We start from the raw sequence: 26,790 nt of genomic DNA, 5'->3' as shown, positions 1-26,790 counted from the left end.
GAGTGTCCTCCTTCGTCAGACAGATCGACTTCGCTCTGGACTGGATGGCTGTGGAGGCCGGCCGGGCCGTTTACAGGTAACCATTGAATGAGGGGGGAAACCTGGTGAGTAGCTAGTGGCAGTACTGTCTGGCCACACGGTGAGCCCCATCCCACTGCAGACACAATAACCTCACCTGTAGTCATTCAGTATGTTGCTACATTGCCACATGGACTGCTGATGGCATAGTTAGGATACTAAAGAGAGTTGAGTTGATTTTATCTCGAACACACCCATATAAAAAACACAATAAAAAGGATAAACTAAAGAAAAAAAATTAAATCTTACATTCTTCATTAACACTTTCCACGCCAGACCCGAGTATAGTCGGGTTTTGGTCGTTATTTCTTTTATTCGCTATTTCCATTGATTATCCATCCAGGGAGCCTGATGTTATCATTGGGAATGGGTCTGAGATCGCAAACGTCCAATACCGCTGCCTGCCACCTTGCGGCCGGTATTGCACATCCTTTGAAACTCTCTGTCTTGGGCTGTGCGTCGATCTAAAGTGTCCGGGCGGAGTTTTCCTTGTCGGGCATTATAACGGGTTTATAACGCATGGATTGAGGAGAATCAAGCATTCCCGGTTCATGTTCTTTGGTGGATTATGTTGGCAACACGATCGACATCAATACTTGGAATGGCGATCAGATCATTGGAATATTCTTTTTGGAGTACATCCTACTCAAGGTAAGGACTATATGGTATCAATCTTGCGTTGATCCAAGAATTCCTTCACTGCGATCCGAGCGTATGTGTGTAATGTATTCCGTTAGTGACGATCAAAGCATAGAAAAACACCCCCCCCCCACACCCTTTCATGCATTGACGATGAAACATAATACCGATAATATAGCGTTGATTTTCGAAATAGTAGCGTATACAGGCGAGAAACAGCAAATTTTTTGTGAAATGCACGTATTGCTGCATAGCGTAGTTTTCTGGGATTAGACAGGATTACTCTAAAACTATACTCATATTCACCACGGTATAAAGCGGGAATGTATGGATGAAAAAATTATTTCTTTTTCACAAATTTAACTATAGATACTCGATGTCAAATGGCCAATAGTATTATATCCATAGCTATGGTATATAATATAGTTTGAGCCCTGCAAACACCGCCACGTATTCCTATACTTTAAAGCGCTGGCCTTTCAACAGTAACAGTAAACAGCGCCCTCTGGCACTGAATGAGTTAAATGATAAACAAATGAGTTTGAGAAGGAGCAGAAGGAAGCAAATGTTTATCTAGTCCTGCCCCTTCCTCACAATATCATACAAAATCTCCTACAAACCTAAAATAACAAACAAAATAAACATCAATAAAAAATGTAATTTTAGTAGAAATTAAAAGCAACAATTTTAGAGCTCCTCGTTTTTGTACTCATGAGAGTTTTCCTATACCTATTTTTGAACTGTACAATGTTCTTGCTCACTTTTGTTACTTCATCTAAGCCATTCCACAGGATCACACCACAATCTGAAATACACAAACCTTTAATAGTAGTGCGGACATAGCATACATCGTTTTAAATTATAATTCCTTCTTAAATCATATTTTCCCTCTCGATCCCTAAACATCTTTTGAGTATTACCTGGCAGTAAATTATTTCTTGCTTTGAACATAATGTGTGCCATTAAAAATGTCACTATGTCCATACATTTCAATGTTTGTTTGTTTAAAAATAAATTATTAGTATGCTCACGATACCCAACATGATTTACTATTCTATTATTATTATTTTTGTAGGGTGCTCTTATAGGTATTTCCCCAAACTTTCACACAGTACATTAAATATGGCAATATAAGTGCACAATACAGAGTGTGCAGTGGGTCAGGATGTGTCGTGGTTCCAGTGCTCCTAGCTATCTTAGTGCACAGATTTATTATTTGGGGTTTCCGGCAGAGCAATCTGTGCCTGAGCGGAAACGGATGAATATGCTAGTACAGATTTAGTTTTATTTTGTTTTTTAAGAAGATTGCCAACTGTTTCAAAAGGTCACACTTTGAAACATGTCACTCTTCGGTATCACGTTTGAAGCTTCCTCGATCACATTCACGTGACCCAGCTTTATACCTCGTTTTGAAGTGAAAAAAGCTCAAGTGTTGAAGGAACAAAGAAGTCGAGCGTCTCCATGGACCCTGTTCACGGTCTAAACCACTCCCCTCATCTCTTATCGTCTCTGTCTCTTCCAGACAGGGAGACAAGTCGGACAGCACCTTCATTGTCCTCAGTGGACGTTTGCGCTCGGTCGTCGCGAAGGACAACGGGAAAAAGGAGCTGACCGGGGAGTACGGCCGCGGAGACCTCATCGGCGTGGTGAGTGGTCGGCCACCGGGGTTCTGTTCTGTCCTATAGCCGTAGGTTTTCCTTCTTATTCCGATTAGATTAGATTAGATTCTTTAATGACCACCCAGCCAGGCGGGTGGAATTTGTTTTCAGTGCAGTTACAGCATTGTTGCAACATAGAACATATAACATCACTTACATTTAGGGATGTCCGATATTATCGGCCTACCGATATTATCGGCCGATATTGGCATAAAAATGTGATATCGGAAAATATCGGTATCTGTTTTAAATATTTATTTTAATCTTTAATTCTTTTTACATTTATTTAACCTTTATTTACCCAGGCAAGCAAGTAAGAACAAATTATTATTTTATTTATTGTCAAAGTATGCATAATGTTGTGTTAATTACACGACAAGAGATATGTAATGTTAATTAACCGAAATTATTCAGTTTTTTGGGGGGGGGGGGGGGGGGGGACCCTGCATATATCGGTATCGGTTGATATCGGTATCGGAAATTAAGAGTTGGACAATATCAGTATATCGGTATCGGTAAAAAAAACAATATCGAGCATCCCTACTTACAATACATACATACTACATGCAGTTAAATACATAATTACAAAGACCTACAATATCACAGTTTATTTATGTCCATGTCCATAGCAACAGAGGTAGGCGGGGTTGCTGCAGGGAGTTCAGTGTCCGTACGGCAGACAGGGAGTTCAGTGTCCGTATGGCAGTGGGGAGCTCAGTGTCCGTATGGCAGTGGGGGTGCTACAGGGAGGTCAGTGTCCGTATGGCAGTGGGGCTGCTACAGGGAGGTCAGTGTCCGTATGGCAGTGGGGGTGCTACAGGGAGGTCAGTGTCCGTATGGCAGTGGGGGTGCTACAGGGAGGTCAGTGTCCGTATGGCAGTGGGGGTGCTACAGGGAGGTCAGTGTCCGTATGGCAGTGGGGGTGCTACAGGGAGCTCAGTGTCCGTATGGCAGTGGGGCTGCTACAGGGAGCTCAGTGTCCGTATGGCAGTGGGGGTGCTACAGGGAGGTCAGTGTCCGTATGGCAGTGGGGCTGCTACAGGGAGTTCAGTGTCCGTATGGCAGTGGGGCTGCTACAGGGAGCTCAGTGTCCGTATGGCAGTGGGGCTGCTACAGGGAGGTCAGTGTCCGTATGGCAGTGGGGGTGGCTACAGGGAGTTCAGTGTCCGTATGGCAGTGGGGGTGCTACAGGGAGTTCAGTGTCCGTATGGCAGTGGGGGTGCTACAGGGAGTTCAGTGTCCTTATGGCAGTGGGGGTGCTACAGGGAGCTCAGTGTCCGTATGGCAGTGGGGCTGCTACAGGGAGTTCAGTGTCCGTATGGCAGTGGGGCTGCTACAGGGAGCTCAGTGTCCGTATGGCAGTGGGGCTGCTACAGGGAGTTCAGTGTCCGTATGGCAGTGGGGGTGCTACAGGGAGCTCAGTGTCCGTATGGCAGTGGGGCTGCTACAGGGAGCTCAGTGTCCGTATGGCAGTGGGGCTGCTACAGGGAGTTCAGTGTCCGTAAGGCAGTGGGGCTGCTACAGGGAGGTCAGTGTCCGTATGGCAGTGGGGGTGCTACAGGGAGTTCAGTGTCCGTATGGCAGTGGGGCTGCTACAGGGAGGTCAGTGTCCGTATGGCAGTGGGGCTGCTACAGGGAGTTCAGTGTCCGTATGGCAGTGGGGCTGCTACAGGGAGTTCAGTGTCCGTATGGCAGTGGGGGTGCTACAGGGAGCTCAGTGTCCGTATGGCAGTGGGGCTGCTACAGGGAGCTCAGTGTCCGTATGGCAGTGGGGCTGCTACAGGGAGCTCAGTGTCTGTATGGCAGTGGGGGCTACAGGGAGCTCAGTGTCCGTATGGCAGTGGGGCTGCTACAGGGAGGTCAGTGTCCGTATGGCAGTGGGGGTGCTACAGGGAGGTCAGTGTCTGTATGGCAGTGGGGGCTACAGGGAGCTCAGTGTCCGTATGGCAGTGGGGGTGCTACAGGGAGTTCAGTGTCCGTATGGCAGTGGGGGTGCTACAGGGAGTTCAGTGTCCGTAAGGCAGTGGGGCTGCTACAGGGAGTTCAGTGTCCGTATGGCAGTGGGGGTGCTACAGGGAGTTCAGTGTCCGTAAGGCAGTGGGGCTGCTACAGGGAGCTCAGTGTCCGTATGGCAGTGGGGCTGCTACAGGGAGGTCAGTGTCCGTATGGCAGTGGGGGCTACAGGGAGCTCAGTGTCCGTATGGCAGTGGGGCTGCTACAGGGAGGTCAGTGTCCGTATGGCAGTGGGGGTGCTACAGGGAGTTCAGTGTCCGTAAGGCAGTGGGGCTGCTACAGGGAGTTCAGTGTCCGTATGGCAGTGGGGCTGCTACAGGGAGGTCAGTGTCCGTATGGCAGTGGGGGTGCTACAGGGAGGTCAGTGTCCGTAAGGCAGTGGGGCTGCTACAGGGAGTTCAGTGTCCGTATGGCAGTGGGGCTGCTACAGGGAGCTCAGTGTCCGTATGGCAGTGGGGCTGCTACAGGGAGGTCAGTGTCCGTAAGGCAGTGGGGCTGCTACAGGGAGCTCAGTGTCCGTATGGCAGTGGGGCTGCTACAGGGAGTTCAGTGTCCGTATGGCAGTGGGGGCTACAGGGAGTTCAGTGTCCGTATGGCAGTGGGGGCTACAGGGAGCTCAGTGTCCGTATGGCAGTGGGGCTGCTACAGGGAGTTCAGTGTCCGTATGGCAGTGGGGCTGCTACAGGGAGGTCAGTGTCCGTATGGCAGTGGGGGTGCTACAGGGAGCTCAGTGTCCGTATGGCAGTGGGGCTGCTACAGGGAGTTCAGTGTCCGTAAGGCAGTGGGGCTGCTACAGGGAGTTCAGTGTCCGTATGGCAGTGGGGGTGCTACAGGGAGTTCAGTGTCCGTATGGCAGTGGGGCTGCTACAGGGAGTTCAGTGTCCGTATGGCAGTGGGGGTGGCTACAGGGAGTTCAGTGTCCGTAAGGCAGTGGGGCTGCTACAGGGAGGTCAGTGTCCGTATGGCAGTGGGGCTGCTACAGGGAGTTCAGTGTCCGTATGGCAGTGGGGGTGCTACAGGGAGGTCAGTGTCCGTATGGCAGTGGGGCTGCTACAGGGAGTTCAGTGTCCGTATGGCAGTGGGGGTGCTACAGGGAGGTCAGTGTCCGTAAGGCAGTGGGGCTGCTACAGGGAGCTCAGTGTCCGTATGGCAGTGGGGCTGCTACAGGGAGTTCAGTGTCCGTATGGCAGTGGGGGTGCTACAGGGAGTTCAGTGTCCGTATGGCAGTGGGGCTGCTACAGGGAGTTCAGTGTCCGTAAGGCAGTGGGGCTGCTACAGGGAGTTCAGTGTCCGTATGGCAGTGGGGCTGCTACAGGGAGCTCAGTGTCCGTATGGCAGTGGGGGTGCTACAGGGAGGTCAGTGTCCGTATGGCAGTGGGGGTGCTACAGGGAGGTCAGTGTCCGTATGGCAGTGGGGGTGCTACAGGGAGTTCAGTGTCCGTATGGCAGTGGGGCTGCTACAGGGAGGTCAGTGTCCGTATGGCAGTGGGGGTGCTACAGGGAGGTCAGTGTCCGTATGGCAGTGGGGGTGCTACAGGGAGTTCAGTGTCCGTAAGGCAGTGGGGCTGCTACAGGGAGCTCAGTGTCCGTATGGCAGTGGGGCTGCTACAGGGAGTTCAGTGTCCGTATGGCAGTGGGGCTGCTACAGGGAGTTCAGTGTCCGTACGGCAGGCAGGGAGTTCAGTGTCCGTATGGCAGTGGGGGTGCTACAGGGAGGTCAGTGTCCGTATGGCAGTGGGGGTGCTACAGGGAGGTCAGTGTCCGTATGGCAGTGGGGGTGCTACAGGGAGGTCAGTGTCCGTATGGCAGTGGGGCTGCTACAGGGAGGTCAGTGTCCGTATGGCAGTGGGGCTGCTACAGGGAGTTCAGTGTCCGTATGGCAGTGGGGCTGCTACAGGGAGGTCAGTGTCCGTATGGCAGTGGGGGTGCTACAGGGAGGTCAGTGTCCGTATGGCAGTGGGGGTGCTACAGGGAGCTCAGTGTCCGTATGGCAGTGGGGCTGCTACAGGGAGTTCAGTGTCCAGTGGGGGGGGGGGGGGGGGGGGCAGTGGGGAAGAAGCTGTTTTTAATTCAGGACACGCTGCATGTTTGTCTGACGAGTCGTAACCCTTTCACTGCCACACCACAGAAGGTTAACCCTTTACTATCAGGTTAACCGTCTGTGGTGTAAAGGTTTTACACTACACTTTGTCGTGTCGCAGTGAAAGGGTCAAACCGTTGTGTGGTAGTGGGGCAGTGAAAGGGTTAATAATCGGGACTAGTGATTGACTGTGTGTGTCCCCCCCCCCCCCCCCCCCCCCCGCCCCGCCAGGTGGAGGCCCTCACCCATCTGAACCGAGCGACCACGGTGCACGCCGTGAGGGACTCGGAGCTGGCCAAGCTGCCGGAGGGGGCGCTGAACTCCATCAAGAGGAGGTACCCGCAGGTGGTCACCCGGCTCATCCACCTGCTGGGGCAGAAGATCCTGGGCAACATGCAGCAGGTCAACGGGCCACTGGCAGGTACTGCGTGTGTGACCACTGGCAGGTACCGCGTGTGTGCGCAAGTTCAAGTTCAAGTTTCTTCATTAGTTGTCATAGTAAAAAAATATCCAGAATACTTTTTCATGACATGCTTTTTTCTGTCATGAGCTCCTGGGAGTGTGCTAGATAAAAAAAACAGATAAAAAGTATAAACATTTTAAGTATTCAGGCAATATACATTATATACAATATACAATACAGAGTAAAAAAAAAAGAAGAGTAACAGTGAGTTACAGTACAATACACTATACAGTACAATGCAGAAATGGGATGAGGTACAACTTGGGGTAAGGTGCAATGAGGTATGAATTGTAGTGCAAATCTCTTTACCAATAAGTGCGTGTTTATTTAAAGTGAGTGTGTACGTGTGGATGTGTGTGCTGTGAGTGTAGATGATGTTTTGTTGTTACATTTTGTGTGTGCGTTTGTGCACCCACCAACCAATGTATAAACCTCATGCTCTAGGTATAAACCAACTGCCTCTTTGAACTGCTGCGGTCAGGCAAGCGCTACCGGAGTCTCATGGCAAGCACAGAGAGACTCAGAAGGAGCTTCTATCCCCAGGCCATCAGGATGCTCAACGACAATGACACTATTTAACAACCCATCATCCACTCACTGCTGCACACACATCGAATTGATTGATTGAAAAACTTTATTTATCCCTGAGGGGAGATTCAGATGTCCATCACAGCAATTAAAAAACAGTTAATAGAAACAGTTAATACATAACATACACTTATTTAGTATGTGTTATAAACGAAGATGGACAAATACATAGGGCTAAAAAGAAGAGCTAAAATAGAGCTAAAAGTGGCGAATGGAAGAAAAGAAAAAAACGAGTTCAATCATGATATTAATTGGTTACAGTCCACAACCCAGTTCCTCCAGTCCACAGCAGTTAGCCCGTCCTGGCCCTGCCTGGTTGTGGAGCCTGATTGCCACCGGGACAAAGGACTGCCCGAAGCGCTTTGTGGTATGTCAGGGGGGGGATAAGTCTGTGGCTAAACGTGGACCGCAATGCGGTCAGCTCATCATAGAGGGGGTGGCAGGGGTTATCGAGGATAGCATACAGCTTCCTCCTTGTCCTCCCCTCTGCCACCACCTGCAGACTATCCAGGTCCGCTCCCACCACAGAGCTTGCTTTCTTGACTAGTTTATTTATTTTGTCTGTGTTGGTGTTGCCCCCCCAGCATACCACAGCGAAGAAGAGGGCACTAGCCACCACAGACTGGTAGAACATCTGCAGCAGTTTGCTGCAGACATTAAAAGACCTGAGCCCTCTCAGGAAGAACAGTCTGCTCTGTCCCTTCCTGTAGAGGGCCTCGGTGTTGTCCGTCCAGTCCAGTTTATTGTTCATGAGAACACCCAAGAATGTGTAGTTCTCCACCATTTCCACCTCCACCCCCTGGATGATGATGGGAGTTGGGGGCTTCCTCCTGCTCCGCTGATGGTCTACCTCTACCACCATCTCCTTCGTCTTGCTGATGTTGAGCTGTAGGTGGTTTTCATTGCTCCACTCTGTGAATCTCTCCACCACAGCTCTGTACTCCTCCTCGTTGTTGTTGGTGATGTATCCAACGATGGAGGAGTCATCAGAACTTTTGGAGATGGTAGTTCCCGGAGCTGAAGCGGAAGTCTGAGGTGTACAGGGTGAATAAAAAGGGTGCCAATACAGTTCCCTGGGGGGCGCCAGTGTTGCAGATCAGCACGTCCGAGTGGCACCCCTGCAGTTTGACACACTGTGGTCTGCCAGTGAGGTAGTTGAAGATCCAGGCCACCAAGTCGTCCTCCACCCCCATCACTGACAGCTTCTCAGTCAGTAGTGGAGGCTGAATAGTGTTGAAGGCACTGGAAAAGTCAAAGAATGTTACCCTCACTGAGCTGCCCGGCTTCTCCAGATGTAAGTAGGCCTTGTGGACCATGTAGATTATGGCATCCTCCACACCGATGTTCTGCTGATACGCAAACTGCTGGGGGTCCGTAAAGCCTCTCACCTGTGGTTTAAGGTGCTCCAGAACCAGCCTCTCAAAGACCTTCATGACCTGTGCCGTCAGAGCAACCGGCCTGTAGTCATTGAGAGTGGTGGGGTGTCCCTTCTTGGGCACCAGGACGATAAGGGATGTTTTCCACAGCCTGCTGTGATGGCTGCCTTTCTGATCGCTCCGACGAGACTGTGCTTTATTTTGTTAATTTTTATAGTATTAGGAGTTTTATTTGCACCAACTGTTGGTGCATTATATGTGTATGACCGTCAGTCAATCATTGACATTGGATTACGGGAAACTTACCAACTGGATTACTCGCTGGATCAACTTTCCGAACCACATCAATGGCCGGAAGAAATCCTCCGGAGACTAGGACCGGATCCTTTGTTCCTAGACCCCAGGAAAAGACGTCGAGGAAAAAGGTCTGGGATCCGAAACAGGCTGAGATCCAGACGACACCGTACACCACTTCCCAGTATATTGCTAGCCAATGTACAATCAATAGACAATAAACTGGATGACATCCGAGCAAGGATTCAATATCAAAGAGACGTTAGGGACTGCAATGTCCTTTGCTTCACCGAAACTTGGCTAACACCGGAGGTTCCAGATCACGCGATTCAACCAACGGATCACTTCTTTATCCATAGGAAGGATCGGACACAATCAGAGTCCGGTAAACAACGTGGTGGAGGTATTGCCTTCATGTTTAACAAAAATTGGAGTGATCCAACGAATGTGAAGGAATTATCCAACTACTGCTCCCCAGAACTGGAATATATAACCATCAAGTGTCGTCCTTTCTTCCTCCCGAGGGAGTTAACGGCGATCGTCCTGGTCGGAGTGTATATTCCACCGCAAGCCAACAACAACGCCGCGCTCTCCAGACTACACGACGAGGTAAATAATATACAAGCGACGAACGTTAACGCCGCCATTTTAGTACTGGGAGATTTCAATAGCGCCAATCTGAGAAAGGTATTGCCTGATTTCTACCAGCATGTGACTTGCAACACCAGAGGCGGTAACATCCTAGATCACTGTTACACGCAATTTAAAGGTGGCTACAAGGCTCATTCTGATAGTGGCTTTGGCAAGTCAGATCACGCATCCATTTTCCTTACACCAAAGTACAGACAAAGAATTAAAAGTACTCCCGTAGTCTCGCGAGAGGTGCAGAAATGGGATGTGACGTCAGAGGATACGATCCGGTCAGTGTTCCACAACACAGACTGGATTGTATTCCGCGACACAGATAACATTAATGCCTACACGGAGACAGTGCTGGACTATGTCTGTACTAGGGTGAAAGAAACAATCCCCACTACCAAAATGAAAGTTTACCCAAATCAAAAACCCTGGGTAGACAAATCCGTCCGTGAAGCTCTGAGAGAGCGCACCAAAGCATACAATGACGGCCTAGTGGCAGGCAACATGAATGACCACAAGGTGGCGCAACACAACGTAAGGAGGACAGTGTCAGAGGCCAAACGGCGCTACAGGGATAAAATTGAACTCCAGTTTGAACAAGCTGACTCTAGAGCTATGTGGCAGGGGCTCAAAACGATGACAGACTACAAAGGCGCCTCCCTCAAACTGAACAATGACATCTCCTTAGCAAACGACCTCAATACCTTCTATGCGAGGTTTGATGCTGGTAATAACAACACCAGCTCACAAGCCTCGGCAATGGGGGGGGGGGGGTCGGCTGCTGATGGAGGCGCAGTGTTCAGGGTAACAGAGCATGAGGTGAGGCGGACCTTTAAAAAAGTGAATATCAGGAAGGCAGCAGGTCCGGACGGCATCCCCGGCCGCGTCCTAAAAGTCTGTGCCGACCAACTGGCCCCAGTATTCACTGACATATTTAACCTGTCCTTAGAACAGGCTGTCATCCCCACCTGCCTGAAGAAGTCCACTATTATCCCTGTACCCAAAAAATCCAAGCCTGCTTGCCTCAACGACTACCGCCCTGTAGCTCTCACCTCCATAGCCATGAAGTGCTTTGAGAAGCTAGTAAAGGGCTACATCTGCTCCTCCCTCCCCATCAACATGGACCCCCTGCAATTTGCATACCGCCCCAACAGGTCCACGGAGGACGCCATATCCCATGTGCTGCACACAGCAGCATCACACCTGGACAAGAGGCAGGGGAACTATGTGAGAATGCTATTCATCGACTACAGCTCGGCATTCAATACCATAGTCCCCTCCATACTCATAGCCAAGCTCAGGGACCTGGGCTTGGGCTATGACCTCTGCCAGTGGGTCTTGGACTTCCTGACTGGCAGACCCCAGGTGGTGAGAGCAGGCAACTGCACCTCCTCATCCATCACCCTCAACATAGGGGCCCCCCAGGGCTGTGTTCTGAGTCCCCTCCTCTACTCCCTGTACACACACGACTGTGTGGCTCAGCGGAGTAGCAATACAATCGTCAAATTTGCTGACGACACAGTGGTGGTGGGCCTGATCTCTGCCAACGACGAGAGGGCCTACCTGGAAGAGGTCAAGGTCCTGGCGGGATGGTGCCAGGAAAACAGCCTCTCCCTGAACGTCAGCAAAACAAAGGAGATGATTGTGGACTTCAGGAGGTCGGGGGTCAAGGACTACAGCCCCCTCAGCATCGACGGGGCACCGGTTGAGAGAGTCAACAGCTTCAAGTACCTCGGAGCCCACATATCCGAGGACTTGAAATGGACCATACACATTAACAGTGTGGTGAAGAAGGCACGACAACGCCTCTACTTCCTCAGGCGCCTAAGGAAGTTCCAAGTCAGCCAGAAGATCCTTAAGAACTTCTACTCATGTACAATAGAGAGCATCTTGACCGGCAACATCACCTCCTGGTTTGGGAATAGCACTGCAAAAGACCAAAGCAGACTACAAAGAGTGACACGTTCAGCCGAACGCACAATTGGAGGGGGGCTCCCCACTCTCCAGAACATTTACAACAAGCGTTGCAAGGGGAAGGCTAAGAGAATTATTAAGGACTCGAGCCACCCGAACAACTGCCTCTTTGAACTGCTGCCGTCAGGCAAGCGACACAGGAGTCTCAAGGCGAGCACAGAAAGACTCAGAAGTAGCTTCTATCCCCAGGCCATCAGGCTGCTAAACGAACAATGAATGAACACTACACAACAACAACCACCAAACACACATAGCACACACATCCACACGCACACACTCACTTTAAACAAACACACTGTAGCACCCACTACACACACTTTATAGCACACACCCACTTTAAACAAACACACTGTAGCACCCACTCCCCACACTTTATATTTATGGATGAAGGATTGCACTACAACTCGTACACCTTACTGTAAATTGTACCTAAAATTGTACCTCATCCCATTTCTGCTTTGCACTAGATAGTACTGTACATTAGTACACTGCATAGTATTGTGTATTGTATATTATATGGTAACTCAGAACATTGTACATATGTCTATACCGAACAACTGTGACCTCATTCTTCTTCTAAATTCATGCTATATTATGTTATTATGTTATTTGATACTATCTTGTCTAGCACAGTCTCTGGAGCGTAACAGTAAGAAGCATTTTGTATGAAAGTATTCTGTACTTCTGTATGACAACTATTAAAGAACTTGAACTAAAGAACTTGAACTTGAGCCGGGGAACCTTCTTCAGTCTCAGTGAGAGGTTGAAGAGGTGTTGGAATGTGTCCGCCAGCTCCTCAGCGCAGGCCCTGAGCACTCTGGGGTTGATGTTGTCTGGTCCTCTGGCTTTATTCACCTTGACCCTGGAGAGCTGCCTTCTTACCCGATCCGTTGTGATGAAGGTGGGTGTTTGGTTGTCTCCGGGTGTTTGGTCTGGGCTGTAGTTCTGGGGCTGGGGTTGGTGGGGGGGGGGGGGGGCGGGTGAGGAGGATGAGGGCACATCAGTAGGGAGGGGCCGAGGGGGGCTAGCAAGTGCGGGGAGGTGGGGGGGCAAGCTATGGCAAAGTAGGGGACAGGGGAGCATGAGGGTACATGAGGTGTGTACATCCACATGTACACACTCACTTTAAACAAACACTCACCTTACCACTCACTTTATTCACTTTAACACACTTTATATTTATCTATTATTAAAGAGATTTGCACCACATTCATACCTCATTTGCACCCTACCCTAAGTTTTGTACCTCATCTAATTTTTGCATTGTACCTCACTGTTACTCATTTTACTCTGTATTGTATATTGTATATAATTATGTATATTGACTGAATATTCCCTTATTTTTTATTTTTTTTAAATTTTTAAATTTTTTTATTTAACACTTATAGACATACAACACAACATTTACAATGACATCAATAACACAACAGTACAATAATATGGGCCCAAACAAGCATAGACAATAAAGAAAAATCATAATACCCTCAAAAAAAAAAAAAAAGTACTGACTAAGGCAAAGTGTGTGACATGGGTTCAATGACCCTCCTCGAACCTCTTTCCTCCCTCATCCTTCGCCTTCTTGTGTTGCATTCGCTTCTCCCTCTGTGATGTCGTTCCCGTCCCCCTTATAGTCCCCCCACTTTCCCCATATTTCTCCTCCTGTAGCCTCAGCATGTGCGTTATCCTATCCATATCCTGTATCTCCTCTACTATTCCTTCCCATTGTGCTATTGTCGGTGGGTCTTCCTTGTACCACTGCCTCGTTATTGCTTTTCTGGCCGATATCAGCATTATCTTTATTAAATATTTGTCCCCCCCTTGTATACCCTCGTGCGTCAAGTCCCCTAAGTATAGCACCAGGCACGTCTGGGGTAACCCGTATCCTATTATTCTGGTTATTGCCTCCCCTATCTCCTCCCAATACCCCTTCAGCTTCTGACATCCCCAGAATACATGTGTGTGATTTGCCCCCTCCTTCCCACACATCCTCCAGCATGCCTTTTGTGCTGGTGCATACTTTCCCTTCAACTCCGGGGTTATAAAGAACCTGATTATGTTCTTCCATCCAAATTCCTTCCATACCCTTGACCCTGTTGTTGAGTGCTGCACCTCGCATATGTTATCCCATTCCTTCTCTGTGATTCCCATCTCTAGTTCTCTCTCCCATTTCTCTCTTATATAGTCAGTCGTGTGTCCCTTGCTGGCCATTATAGCCCGGTACAGTGCTGATATTACCCTTCCTTTCCCCCTTCGTACGCCCTTACTATCATCCTAATTATTCCATTCTGTTCCTCGTCTTTGTCCCCTCTTATTTCTTTGTTATAGTAATCTCTAATCTGTAGATATCTGAAGTGGTCCCTGTTTTCTAATCCAAATTTCTCCTTCAGTTTTTGTAGTGTCTGCATTTCCCCCTTCTTTTTGCATATCACTGTTGCCCCACCTCTTTCCCACCTTCTGAATCCATGGTCCACCCTCCCTGGCTCGAACCTCTTGTCATGTGCTACCCATCTCAGAACCCCTGACTGCTTCCCCAACTTGTGTGTTTTTACTACTCTGTTCCATATAATCAAGGTGCACTTGGTGATTGGATCTAACAGTTCCTCTTTTTCCTTGAATAGTTCCCTATCTCCTACGAGAACCTGTACTTTGTATCCCCCCCCCTTCTTTTTCAATGTCTTTCCATCTAGCCTCATAGTTGTCGTTGCACCAGCACGTCACTGCTCTCAGCTATGCTGCATAATAAGTCTTGTAGGCTGGCCATTCCCCCCTTTTCCTTTGGTAGTTGTAGCGTTTTTTATCTGACCCGTGGTCTTCTCCCCGCCCATATGAACCTTGATACCAGTCTGTCCCACTCCCTGAATTGGTTCTGTGGTATCTGTATGGGTAGTGACGGAAACAGGTATAGTAACCTTGATAGTATGTTCATTTTAATAACCTCTATCCTTGAGTTGAAGTCCAGGGGCATTACTGTCCATCTCTCTAAGTCTTTCTTGATGTTCTGATTGATCTGTGTATAAGTCGCCTCAAACAACTTCCCCACCCTCTCGTAATGTTCACCCCTAGGTATTTAATCCTGTCCATGTCCCACCTTATCCCGTACTCCTCCCTAATTTCTGTCGTTGGAGTATAGTTCCACGCTAAGGCCTGTGTCTTTGTCACGTTTAGTTTGTATCCTGAGTAGTGGCCATATTCCTTCAGTAGATCCATCAGTGCCGGGAAGCTCTTATCTGGTTGTCTCATGTACACTATCACGTCGTCCGCAAATAGGCCTAATTTGTGTTCCGTCCCCCTTATCACTATCCACTTGATGTCCTCGGTCTGTCTGATCAGTTGTGCCAATGGTTCTATGAAAACGTCGAAGAGCGTCGGCGAGAGACAACATCCCTGTCTGGTAGCCCTCTCCAGTCTGATTCTATCCGTCAGGCTGCCATTCACCTTAATTCTCGCTGTCGGCTCCTGATATAGTGCCTTGATCGTCTTCATTGCCCTTTCGTTTAGTCCGAATTTCTCTAGCGCCTTATATAAAAATACCCATCTAACACTGTCGAATGCCTTTTCTGCATCTAGGCTAATCAGTACCGCACTCTCACCCTGCTTTTGTATATCCTCCAAGTTTCAAGTTTCAAGTTTCTTTAATAGTTGTCATACAGAAGTACAGAATACTTTCATACAAAATGCTTCTTACTGTTACGCTCCAGAGACTGTGCTAGACAAGATAGTATCAAATAACATAGTATAGCATGTAATTTAGAAGAAGAAAATGAGGTCACAGTGTTTGGTATAGACATATGTACAATGTTCTGAGTTACCATATAATATACAATACTATGCAGTGTACTAATGTACAGTACTATATAGTGCAAAGCAGAAATGGGATGAGGTACAATTTAGGTACAATTTACAGTAAGGTGTACGAGCTGTAGTGCAATCCTTCATCAATAAATATAAAGTGTGGGGAGTGGGTGCTACAGTGTGTTTGTTTAAAGTGAGTGTGTGCGTGTGGATGTGTGTGCTATGTGCGTTTGGTGGTTGTTGTTGTGTAGTGTTCATTGTTCGTTTAGCAGCCTGATGGCCTGGGGATAGAAGCTTCTTCTGAGTCTTTCTGTGCTCGCCTTGAGACTCCGGTATCGCTTGCCTGACCGCAGCAGTTCAAAGAGGCAGTTGTTCGGGTGACTGGAGTCTTTAATGATTCTCTTAGCCTTGCCCTTGCAACGCTTGTTGTAAATGTTCTGGAGGGTGGGGAGCCCCCCTCCAATTGTGCGTTCGGCTGAACGTGTCACTCTTTGTAGTCTGCTTCGGTCTTGTGCAGTGCTATTCCCAAACCAGGAGGTGATGTTGCCAGTCAAGATGCTCTCTATTGTACATGAGTAGAAGTTCTTAAGGATCTTCTGACTGACTTGGAACTTCCTTAGGCGCCTGAGGAAGTAGAGGCGTTGTCGTGCCTTCTTCACAACACTGTCAATGTGTGTGGTCCATGTCAAGTCCTCGGATATGTAGGCTCCGAGGTACTTAAAGCTGTTGACTCTCTCAACCTGTGCCCCGTCGATGCTGAGGGGGCTGTAGTCCTTGACCCCCGACCTCCTGAAGTCCACAATCATCTCCTTTGTTTTGCTGACGTTCAGGGAGAGGCTGTTTTCCTGGCACCATCCCGCCAGGACCTTGACCTCTTCCAGGTAGGCCCTCTCGTCGTTGGCAGAGATCAGGCCCACCACCACTGTGTCGTCAGCAAATTTGATGATTGTATTGCTACTCCGCTGAGCCACACAGTCGTGTGTGTACAGGGAGTAGAGGAGGGGACTCAGAACACAGCCCTGGGGGGCCCCCACTATGTGTAATGTCTTTCTTACGTTGTCCTGCGTCTGTCCCTTTAATGAATCCAGTCTGATCTTCATCTATGATGTCTGGCATAAACGTCTCGAATCTCTTTGATATTATTGATGTATACATCTTATAATCCATGTTGAGTATGGACACAGGTCTGAAACTACTACATAATTCTCTATCCTTCCCTTCTTTCGGTATCGTGGTGATTATGGCTTCCTTCCATGAGGGAGGCATTTTGCCCTCTTCCATCGTGTGCCTGAATGCCGCTACTAACATGGGCGCTAATTCTACTCTAAATGTCTTGTAGAATTCCGATGGGAATCCGTCGCTCCCCGGAGATTTGTTGTTCTTTGCTCTACTAATTGCCTCTTCCAGTTCCTGTTCTGTAATTATTTTATTTAATTCTTCATTCTGTTCTATCCCTATTGATGGTAACTCCAGCTTCTCCAAAAAAGCGTCTATTTCCTCTTCTCCCGCTGCCATTGGCTGTGTGTATAGTGTCTTATAGTAATCTCTAAATGTCCTCTCTATTTCAGCTGGGTCTCAATATTTCGTTAGTCTTTGTATCCCTTATTGTGTGTATCGTGTTTAACTTCTGTTGCGTCCTGATTCTCCTAGCTAACAGTCTAGTCGCCCTTGGTCCCCCCTCATAGTATGTCTGTTTCATAAACCTCGCTTTCTTTTCTATTTCCGTCAATAATTCCCTATTTATCCTGGCCCTTACTTCTTTGATTTCCCTGAGCGTTTCCTGTTCTTTTGAGATCTGGTGCTTCCTCTCTAAATCCTTCAGCTTCCCTATCAGATTGTGATATGTCTCCGTTCTGGCTCTCTTCAGTAGTGCTGCTTTCTCCATCAATTTTCCCCTTATTACCGCCTTCAGTGTGTCCCATAGAATGTTCGGGTCGACCTCCCCGTTGTCATTTTCCTCCTTATATCTGGCTATCTCCTCCTTAATTCCACTCACCAACCCCTTATTATTCAATAGTCCCACATTCAGTCTCCAGACCGTGTTCCTCCGTCTTCCCTCCAGATCTACTATCAGATATGTCGCACTGTGGTCCGATATGTCCGCTACCCATATTCTGCTTTCCTTTACCCTGTAGCTGTCCCCCGTCGTCATAAGGAAATGATCTATTCTCGAATATGTCGCGTGTGGATGTGAGTAGTGCATGTATTCCCTGTCCAAAGCGTGCATCCTCCTCCAAACGTCTGTAATTCCCATTTCTGCCATTTGTATATTCATATACCTACTGATTTGTGGTCTCCCTTTCCTAGTACTTGTAGTGTCCATGTCATGATTCAATACCACATTAAAATCCCTCGCACATATCAATATCCCTTCCAATTCCATTGCTATCATGTCATAAATGGTCTCAAATAAACATCTCTCACTCTCCGGTGTGGCATATACATTTACTAACGTAACCGTGTTCTTGATTAATATGGCTACTCCTCTCCTCAAGGTCCGTTTAAAGGAACTATAATATGCATTCTCATATCCAAATCTTTTCAGTTTCTCGTGTTCCTGTGCTATAAGATGCGTCTCCTGCAAAAATACCACTTGCATCTCATCTTTTCTACATTTCAACATCACTTTACTCCTTTTTATCGGATTGTTCATTCCATTTACATTCAACATCATTTTTATACCTTTAACCTTTGCCATATTTCTTCTTTGTTCGTCTGTCAGTCCCCCCCATGTCATATACAGTTTTACCTTCGGTTGTAGCCTCCGCTCTCTTTACCGTGTACCCATAATAGTTAACAAAAAAGAAAAACATAAACTCTACATAAAGTGCTCCCAAGGTGTTCGGAGGTGTGTCCCCCCCCTCTCCCCTGCTGGCGGGTGAAGAGTAACTGCTCTCTTAGTGAGAGGGCTCTCCCTAGCGGCGTGGGGGCCTGAAGCATTCGTGCTGTTTAGTGCGTTCGAGCTCCTGGTCAAAGTGCTCTATATGTCCTTCCTCCTGTCCAAAGATCCCCACCTCCTAGGTCTCTCTTAATGTGAGTCACACGTTCCATTGCCCCTCCTTCCTCCCAGTCAAACGTGTGGTATCCTCTGTGTGCGCCCATGTATTTTCTTTTATCTATTTCCTATGGGCTGCATATTTATCTTCTTAATTACTTCCATCTGTGATACTCGCAATGTGTGTTCATGTATGTGTTTCAGTAGGCATTATGCATTGTCTATAGCCGGGACATGTCTGTTCGCCCCTGTAATTATCCTCATTCGTAATGTCTGCGTTCTCATTGTGTTTGTGTGTCCCCTCTGGGGCATCCCTCCTAGGCCTTCGCTGGAGCGACGGCTCCCTCTACTGGCCACTGTTGGTATACCCTCGTTTCATGTGGTGTTGCCTAATTATATTCTTACTTATTTACCTCTGCAGCGTTTGTAGTGTGTGTTCATGCATATGTTTCGTCAGTTCTTATACAGTGCTTCTATCTGGGCTGCTTATTCCATTCCTTGTGTGTGTACTCATCCCGTTCGTTTCCCCGTGTCTCCTCTCCGACTCCATCTCTCGCCTCCTCGTCTGCCTCCGCCCTCAGTCTGCCTCGGTTCACTCCGGCCCTCCTCTCTCTCCTCTCTCCGCTCCAGGACCCCGGTCTCCTACCCTGGTCCACCCACGTGCCTTCTCCATTCTCCATTGTAGGCTCAGCGTCATTCATATTTCATCAATCTAGCCTCACGTTACCACTGGAACTCTCTCTGAGCTCCATTGGGAATTGCACCCCATTGGATTGGATTGAATGAAACGCATGGGAAATATTTTTTCCGGATTCCACATTTTACTTGTCAGGCATGTAACCGGAGACGATCCCAGTCATTGCCCACCATCAGAACAGCGGAGAATAAGTGTTTCCAGTATCCAGTGTTGGATCAATAAACGCGATCGATATTTGGAATGGCGATCAGGAATTGGAATAATCTTTTTGGAGAACATCTGATCTGAGGTAAGGAATCTATTTGAGCAGTTTTGGGATAATCAGAGCTATTTTCACAGATATATCAACGTGTCCCGTGTATGTGTGTGTGTGTGCGATCAGGAAATAAGAGAATCGGTTTTTCAACCCGCTTCTATAGCGTGCATAAGTACACATATACTATCGATAATCTAGCGTTTATTTGAAAACGATTCATAAATAGGCCGAAAAATTACAACGTGTTTTGTGTATTCCAGTAAAGGGCGATTCGTGTGAAATCAATATTTTTTTCTGAAACTTTCAAAAAACGAGCGTTTTTCTAAATCGTATAAAAGGGAAATGAACCGATTAAAAAAAAATCCGTTTCGACAATGTTGACTGCACACAAGTCATTGATAAGCGACGGGCGTATTAGACACATAGCCATAATTTAAGATATAGTTTATGCGTTCACAAATATGATCGAGCAACGGGGTACCTAGGCACGGCACTGCTGGCACGGAAAGTGTTAAATGTATATATTCTCTTTTAGAAACTCTGTCTGTAAATAAACAGTATATAATATGTGTATATCTTGTATGTCATAAATGTCTGGATGTAACAGTACTGTATATCATGTATGTCATAAATGTTATGAATTGAAAATGGGGGACCCTGATGTAAACAAGACAAAGGTCTTTCTCTGGTCTGCATCCCCTTAACAATTGTGTGTATTGAGCCGTACTGTATTGTACCCCATTCTGCAATCTGTTAATAAAGTTTTCAATCAATCCAACTTGAAACGTGCTCCTTGCTCCCCCTCCCCCTCCAGCCCGCGGCCTTGCCCTCCACACCCCCACCAGCAAGTGGGACGCAGGGAACCCAGCCTCCAACCTGTCCACGGTCACCATCCTGCCCGTCTCTGAAGAGGTGCCAATGATGGCCTTCACCTTGGAGCTGCAGCACGCGCTGAGTGCCATCGGTACGCAACCTAGAACAATACAAACACCTTGTGTTCTTGAACTAACCACACTAGAACAATACAAACACCTTGTGTTCTTGAACTAACCACACTACATGTGCTGAGTGCCATCGGTACGCAACCTAGAACAATACAAACGCCTTGTGTTACAAAGGATCAGATTAAACCGAATATATATATTTATTGATTGATATATATTGCATAGTATTTGTATATCGTTTGATATCCCTTGTATATTCCTTGTACATATACACGGAATGTCCCTTTAGCCTAGTACAGACCATAATATTTCATTCTCCTATTGGACAGCGGTCCACAGGCGCCAGAGCCATGCCTCCGGAGTCAGGTTCAAAGTCACCGTCAAGACATGTCTGTGCATGCCCGGCCTTGCCCAGGGCTACGAGACAGAAATGAGGTTGGCACTAGTTTGTTCGCCGTGCATATAAATATGGCGCAGGTGAATACAGAAGCACTTAGTCAGAAGTCAGAGTTACCCAATAAGTTGAAGCCTCACCCACGATACAACGTGCGGTGAAGTATGGCCTGTTTGGCCCCAAAATAGAGCATTGAGACCGCGTGCGAATTAATAACTGAATTGTCAGAGTTTGGCGCTATACCGTCGAGTGCGACATATTTCTATTAAGTCAGTAATAGTCTATTTGTGTATAGTGTATCGTGCGGCTAAAGTTCTACAGTGACCAGCATCACCAACGCTTCCTCGTACCAGCTAGAGTGCTTATCCAGGCTGGGCTGCTTTCATGGCGCTTTCACCCGAGGAGACCTAGACGAGAACCGTGTGGACATGTACACTGGATTAATCTACCCGACGACTACATAGCCCTTTGCGGCTGGATTATATTTGTTTTGGTCCTGTGATTTATGGAGCGGAGAATCGCCGACGCCTACACGTGTTGGATTTACCCTGTGAGGAGACCAGTCGAGTCGGCGCCTCAGAGAGCCTGAGGCCGGCTAGCTTTCTTCACTGTGGAGCTACAGTCTACGGAGAACAGCTGTATTCGTCTGTGGATCAAGAGGCTATTGCACCGTCTCCTGTACTTGGAGTCTCCTTAGTCATCGTTGACCAGACTCTCTACTACCGACAGATCCTCTACCCCTGCTGGCTTACAACCGGGGGGACCCTTCCAGTATCTCCCGCTATATATTACTAGTGTACCATAGATATAATTCCCTAAGATTCAGGTTGTATAATTACCTCCTGCGTAACCAGAGAATGGACATTCATTATTGATTTGCCTACGCATATTCCTTTGCCTTATAAGCGCATCCAAAGTATAATAGAGAAGTATATTATGTACCTTTTGCTGCAATAAATACTTGATTACACCTTGGTTTGGAACCGGTTCATTGTGGGAAGTGTTCATCATATTTATATATCATGTACTGTATGGCCAGTAATTAAAGTACATAAAGCGGTAGTGGTTTAATGATACCATACTTATCAATACAGTCAGGGAATTGTACCCCTCAGTTACACCTTGTGTTCTTGAACTAACCACACTACATGCGCTGAGTGCCATCGGTACGCACACTAGAACAATACAAACACCTTGTGTTCTTGAACTAACCACACTACACGCGCTGAGTGCCATCGGTACGCAAACTAGAACAATACAAACACCTTGTGTTCTTGAACTAACCATACAAATTCATACTTATCTTGTCTTGCACAGTCTCTGGAGCGCAACAGTAAGAAGCATTTTGTATAAAAGTATTCTGTACTTCTGTATGACAACTATTAAAGAAACTTGAAACTTGAAACTTAACCACACTACACGCACTGAGTGCCATCGGTACGCAAACTAGAACGATACAAACACCTTGTGTTCTTAACTTCTTGAACTAACCACACTACAGCCTGGAAATGGCATCTTGATTGACCGTATGCGATGGAAAGAGCCAATATTATTTGGGATATTAGGGATATTATAAGAGAGAAGAAGCATTATTCACCAAGATGTAATAATGAATTGTTTACACTGCTTTTTTACTACCTGTACCTCCCCTCCCCCCTCCCCCCATGCTGCTATGATGCCTGAATTTCCCCAAGGGGATCAATAAAGGAATATCTTATCTTATCAATTTTGCCAGGTTTTTGTTTTATCAAACGACAAAAGTGACAGGAAGTCAACTTTAGTCACAGCTGTTTCTTGGCAAAGCACCAAAACAGTGAGTCCACTGAAACTATCTTTTTCCCAGCGCATGCAGAGGTATTTACAGGCGTGTGATGATGACCTCTGTTCCTGTTGTTGCAGGCCCCACTCTTCTCCTGACCAGTGACATCATCAAACAGCGACTGGGCTCCGCTGCACTGGACAGGTATAACGTCACCGGGGTGCACAAGGGACACCATCTAGTCATCGCTCCGAGTCGGGCACATTTTAAGATTTTACTTAATTTCTCAATCTGTTATAGGCTGTTTTAACAGATTAAGAAATGAAAACATAGGCTTTATGTTTTATGCAATGCACTGCACATTGGGATCACTCTCTCACTCGCGGGACGATCTGGCAGGGACATTTTATGGGACACGTGCGCAGTAGTGACTTTCTCCACCTCTGGCACAGCGCGGACGTAGTGTGGACAGCGGTCAGACTAACAACTGATGCCTTTCTCAGCATCTCCCTAAATCACAATAATAATAATAATAATAATAATAATAATAATAATAATAATAATAATAATAATAATAATAATAAACTTTATTTGTATAGCACTTTTCATACAGAAATTGCAGTTCAAAGTGCTTCACAGCAGTAACAAATACAGGCATAAGCGAGCATAAAAAAGATAGAGGTAGCAAGTAGGGGTGGAATGGTTCACAAAATCGACGGTTCGGTTCGTATCACGCTTTTGGGCTAAACGTTTTCGGTTCGGTTCGATATATATGTTGTTTTTTATTTATTTTTAAATTTGACACAAAAAAATCTAAACATGCTTCTCATTTATAAAAAAAAGGTTTACAGTGTTTACAGCCTTAAATAATGTTTGGCACACAAAGACCGAACTGACTGAAAAATATAGGCTACATTTGTCAAAGTATTAACTTAGTGCAAACACCTTTCTTTAATAAACACAAAAAAACAATGTCAACAATGTTTAAATTCCCTGATTGTCAGTTCTTAACACATCCACCGCCATCCACGCTGTAAAGCGTTATTGCCCGCCATGCTTTGACCGCCAGATCTCGCTGTACAGCGTTATTGAGATCAATATTTCATTTTTTCGCCATGGCATTCATAATTCATATATACACTTCCGACGCTGCATCTGGACCCTATGGCTCAATACAACGACGGCTCAATACTGCCGCCCGGTGGATGGTCGGGCGAGTTACACTCGAACAACAGGAAGTGGTGGGGTGTGCGTCGATTAAATTCATCCGGCCGTCAGACATTGTTGCAAGGCTCCCGACAGACACTATGTACATAATGGATCGCTTTATAAACGTAATAATCGATATGATTTCTGCGTTTATTGCGACATACAAACTGGAAATGGACCTAGGCGATCGACTTCCTATACTTGGGATATTTCACCGCCAGTCTCTTTGACGCACGGTAAGAGGACACTGACGTTATTTTCAGCCCAATTGTTTATTCATTTCACTGCAAACCATCTGATCAATAAATCAATCCATACTACATAAAGCATTTACTGACGATCACGGAATTATAAACGACCCCCCGCCTCTTACCTCCGCGCATGATGACGCATAACGTATACGATCATATACAGTTGAATTTTTTAATATAGCATGTCTAGGGAATAAACGGCAATCGATAATCTATATATGCGTTTAGGCCTATAACTCACGTTCTAGGAATTACTGCAGAAAACGATAAAAATTCTAGAAGGTATTTTTGTATGAATGTATGAATGAAAAAGTATAACGTTCCCACATTCTGAACGATAGATAATCGATGTTGAATGGGCCATAGTAATGTCAATTTAGCAATACAATTTAAAAAGTTATAGCCCTGCAAAGAAGGTGAACATCTCCATAGGCTTACAGTGGTGGCAGACTGGCTATATTGATGGATATAACCAATGGCAGGGAATGTGTTAATGGAAAGATTAGTTTTCCGCTTGAAATTAAAGTGCAGTATTTGCAATACAATGAAAGGAATATGGCTGGATTTCTTATCAAAGGGAAAAGTGTCAGTTATTTAAAATAAATAAATAAACAAAATTAGGAGGCCATCAATATAAATTGCAGCATACATCAAACTAACACACACACTGTACTGTTTCAAAACAACACTGCACTGTTCATTCTATTTTTAAAATACGTACATTATCTGTCTACATTTATTTTAGACTAACATTATTTAAATATTGAGTGCAACTGTGGTGGATTAAAGTAATTCGGTGAGTTGGAACTATCTATGGGTTGGGGGACCGCACGGACATTTTAGCGCCACGGACCTTCTCGACTCTTAACGTTACCGGAGTTGAATCGTGTTGATAACATGCAGTGGAAAAGCAGCAATAGTCCCGGTTTGAGTTAGTAAAACACAGTTGTATGTTAGCCTTCTTGGATGTTGAATAAATGCCTATCATTGTCTTTAAACACCCCGCCTCTCAGACTCCCATTTTCTCCTCTGCTAGCTAGTAGCTACAATAACATTGCATTGACTGTATTAGCTGGCGGGCTACCATAGTTAAAACGTGCGTTGTGTTGTACAAACTGCTAACATTATGGCAAGATGTAAGTCGTAATGAAGATTGATTTATATTGCGCTTGCCATTTACACAAACTGACTAGCACCTGCAGTGCTGCTGCGGCCTGCAGCCAGCGCTCACCTCTCCCGGCTCCGTGCCAAATGAAGTTTTATTTTTTATTTGCGCATCCCCTGAACCGTACAATACACAGACGCCCGAACCGTGGAGGTCGTGCCGAACGGTGTACGGTTCGAATGCGTATCGTTCCACCCCTAGTAGCAAGGTAAGGTAAATCACAGTGTTTCACATTAGGATCTAACATCCCAATAGGCCGCTCTGTTTACAGTTTCATTCAGTAATACAAATTATAAAATAGAATAGACGGAGTAAAAAAAAAGTGCGGTTTGATTCAGTTTAAAAATAGGCAATACTAAAAATAATCAAATAGAATAGACAGAGTAAAAATGTGTGATAAAATGGTTCAATAAAAATATACAATAACATTTACAACAGAGCATCGCTCATAACACTGAATAGAACAACAGAGCAGTGCATCGCTCTTAACACTGAGTTAACGTTCAGTTCTAAATGACCGTATAGAACAACAGAGCAGTGCATCGCTCTTAACACTGAGTTAACGTTCAGTTCTAAATGACCGTATAGAACAACAGAGCAGTGCATCGCTCTTAACTCTTTCAATGCCATGCCTGGTTTTCCGTTTTACCGCTTGAATGCCACCATCCGCGCCAATGTTAACGTTAATATCGCCTAATCTATGTTTTAAATTATGGCTATGTGTCTAATCTGCCCATCGCATTATCAAATACTATTTTCCAGTCAGTGCTGTGAAGGCATTCTTTTTTTATCGCGTCGTTTCCGTTTCAGAGCAGTTAGAAAAGCCCCCGTTTTGATATAAAAAACAGCTCATTCTGGAGCATTCTATGAAAATTGTCTTTTAGTGGAATATTCCACAACGTTGATATTCGTCGGCCTTTTTATGAATCGTTTTCAAATAAACGCTAGATGATCAATATTATACGTGCACGCACGCACATTACGGCCACGCACTGATAATCGCCCCGTTGATTTCCTCTCGGACTTTTACAATGAAACCGAAAGAAGACATTTCACAAAACGGCTTATAACTTCATCAAACGTACTCCGATTATCCTACCACTGATAACACAGAGTCCTTACCTGACATCAGATGGTATCCAACTGGTATATTCCAATTCCTGATCACCATTCGAAAAAATCGATAAGTGTATGGATCCAACGCGACACAGTAGATCTCTATGATCCGCGGGGATCTGAGGCTCCAGAATGAACTGTGGTAACCCCGGCTGGATCAGTGAACTGGAAAATGTGGAGTACCGGATTTTTTTCCCCATTCATTTTCATTGAGTCCATTCCAAAATCACTTATGTCATCTGGGAGACGACAGGGGGCGCTTTTTTCCACAGTGATCATCGGCGCCCCTCGGCTATACTCGGGTAGACTCGGGTGATGCAATAATTTTTCAGATCGCAAAAAAAGAAAAAAAAAAAAAATCTGAGAAATCTCGTGAGTGGCTAGCAACCACCTATAAAAAAACACGAGAA

General features: G+C 46.3%; 1 protein-coding gene across 1 annotated transcript in view; it reads left to right on the top strand.

Moving 5' to 3' along the window:
• pnpla7b (patatin-like phospholipase domain containing 7b) overlaps window positions 1–26,790 on the top strand; it is a 217,252-nt gene that overhangs the window by 46,099 nt on the left and 144,363 nt on the right. The window contains 5 exon segments of the mRNA XM_084338011.1: window positions 1–76; window positions 2,240–2,363; window positions 6,700–6,889; window positions 20,357–20,506; window positions 22,780–22,859. The exon segment at window positions 1–76 is cut by the window's left edge and continues 56 nt beyond it. Coding sequence (XP_084194137.1) covers window positions 1–76; window positions 2,240–2,363; window positions 6,700–6,889; window positions 20,357–20,506; window positions 22,780–22,859 — 620 coding nt within the window.

The sequence above is a fragment of the Notolepis coatsorum genome (assembly GCF_963971535.1).
Source record: "Notolepis coatsorum genome assembly, chromosome: 1".
NCBI classification, from domain to species: Eukaryota; Metazoa; Chordata; class Actinopteri; order Aulopiformes; family Paralepididae; genus Notolepis; species Notolepis coatsorum.
This window is presented reverse-complemented; position numbering and strand designations above follow the sequence as displayed.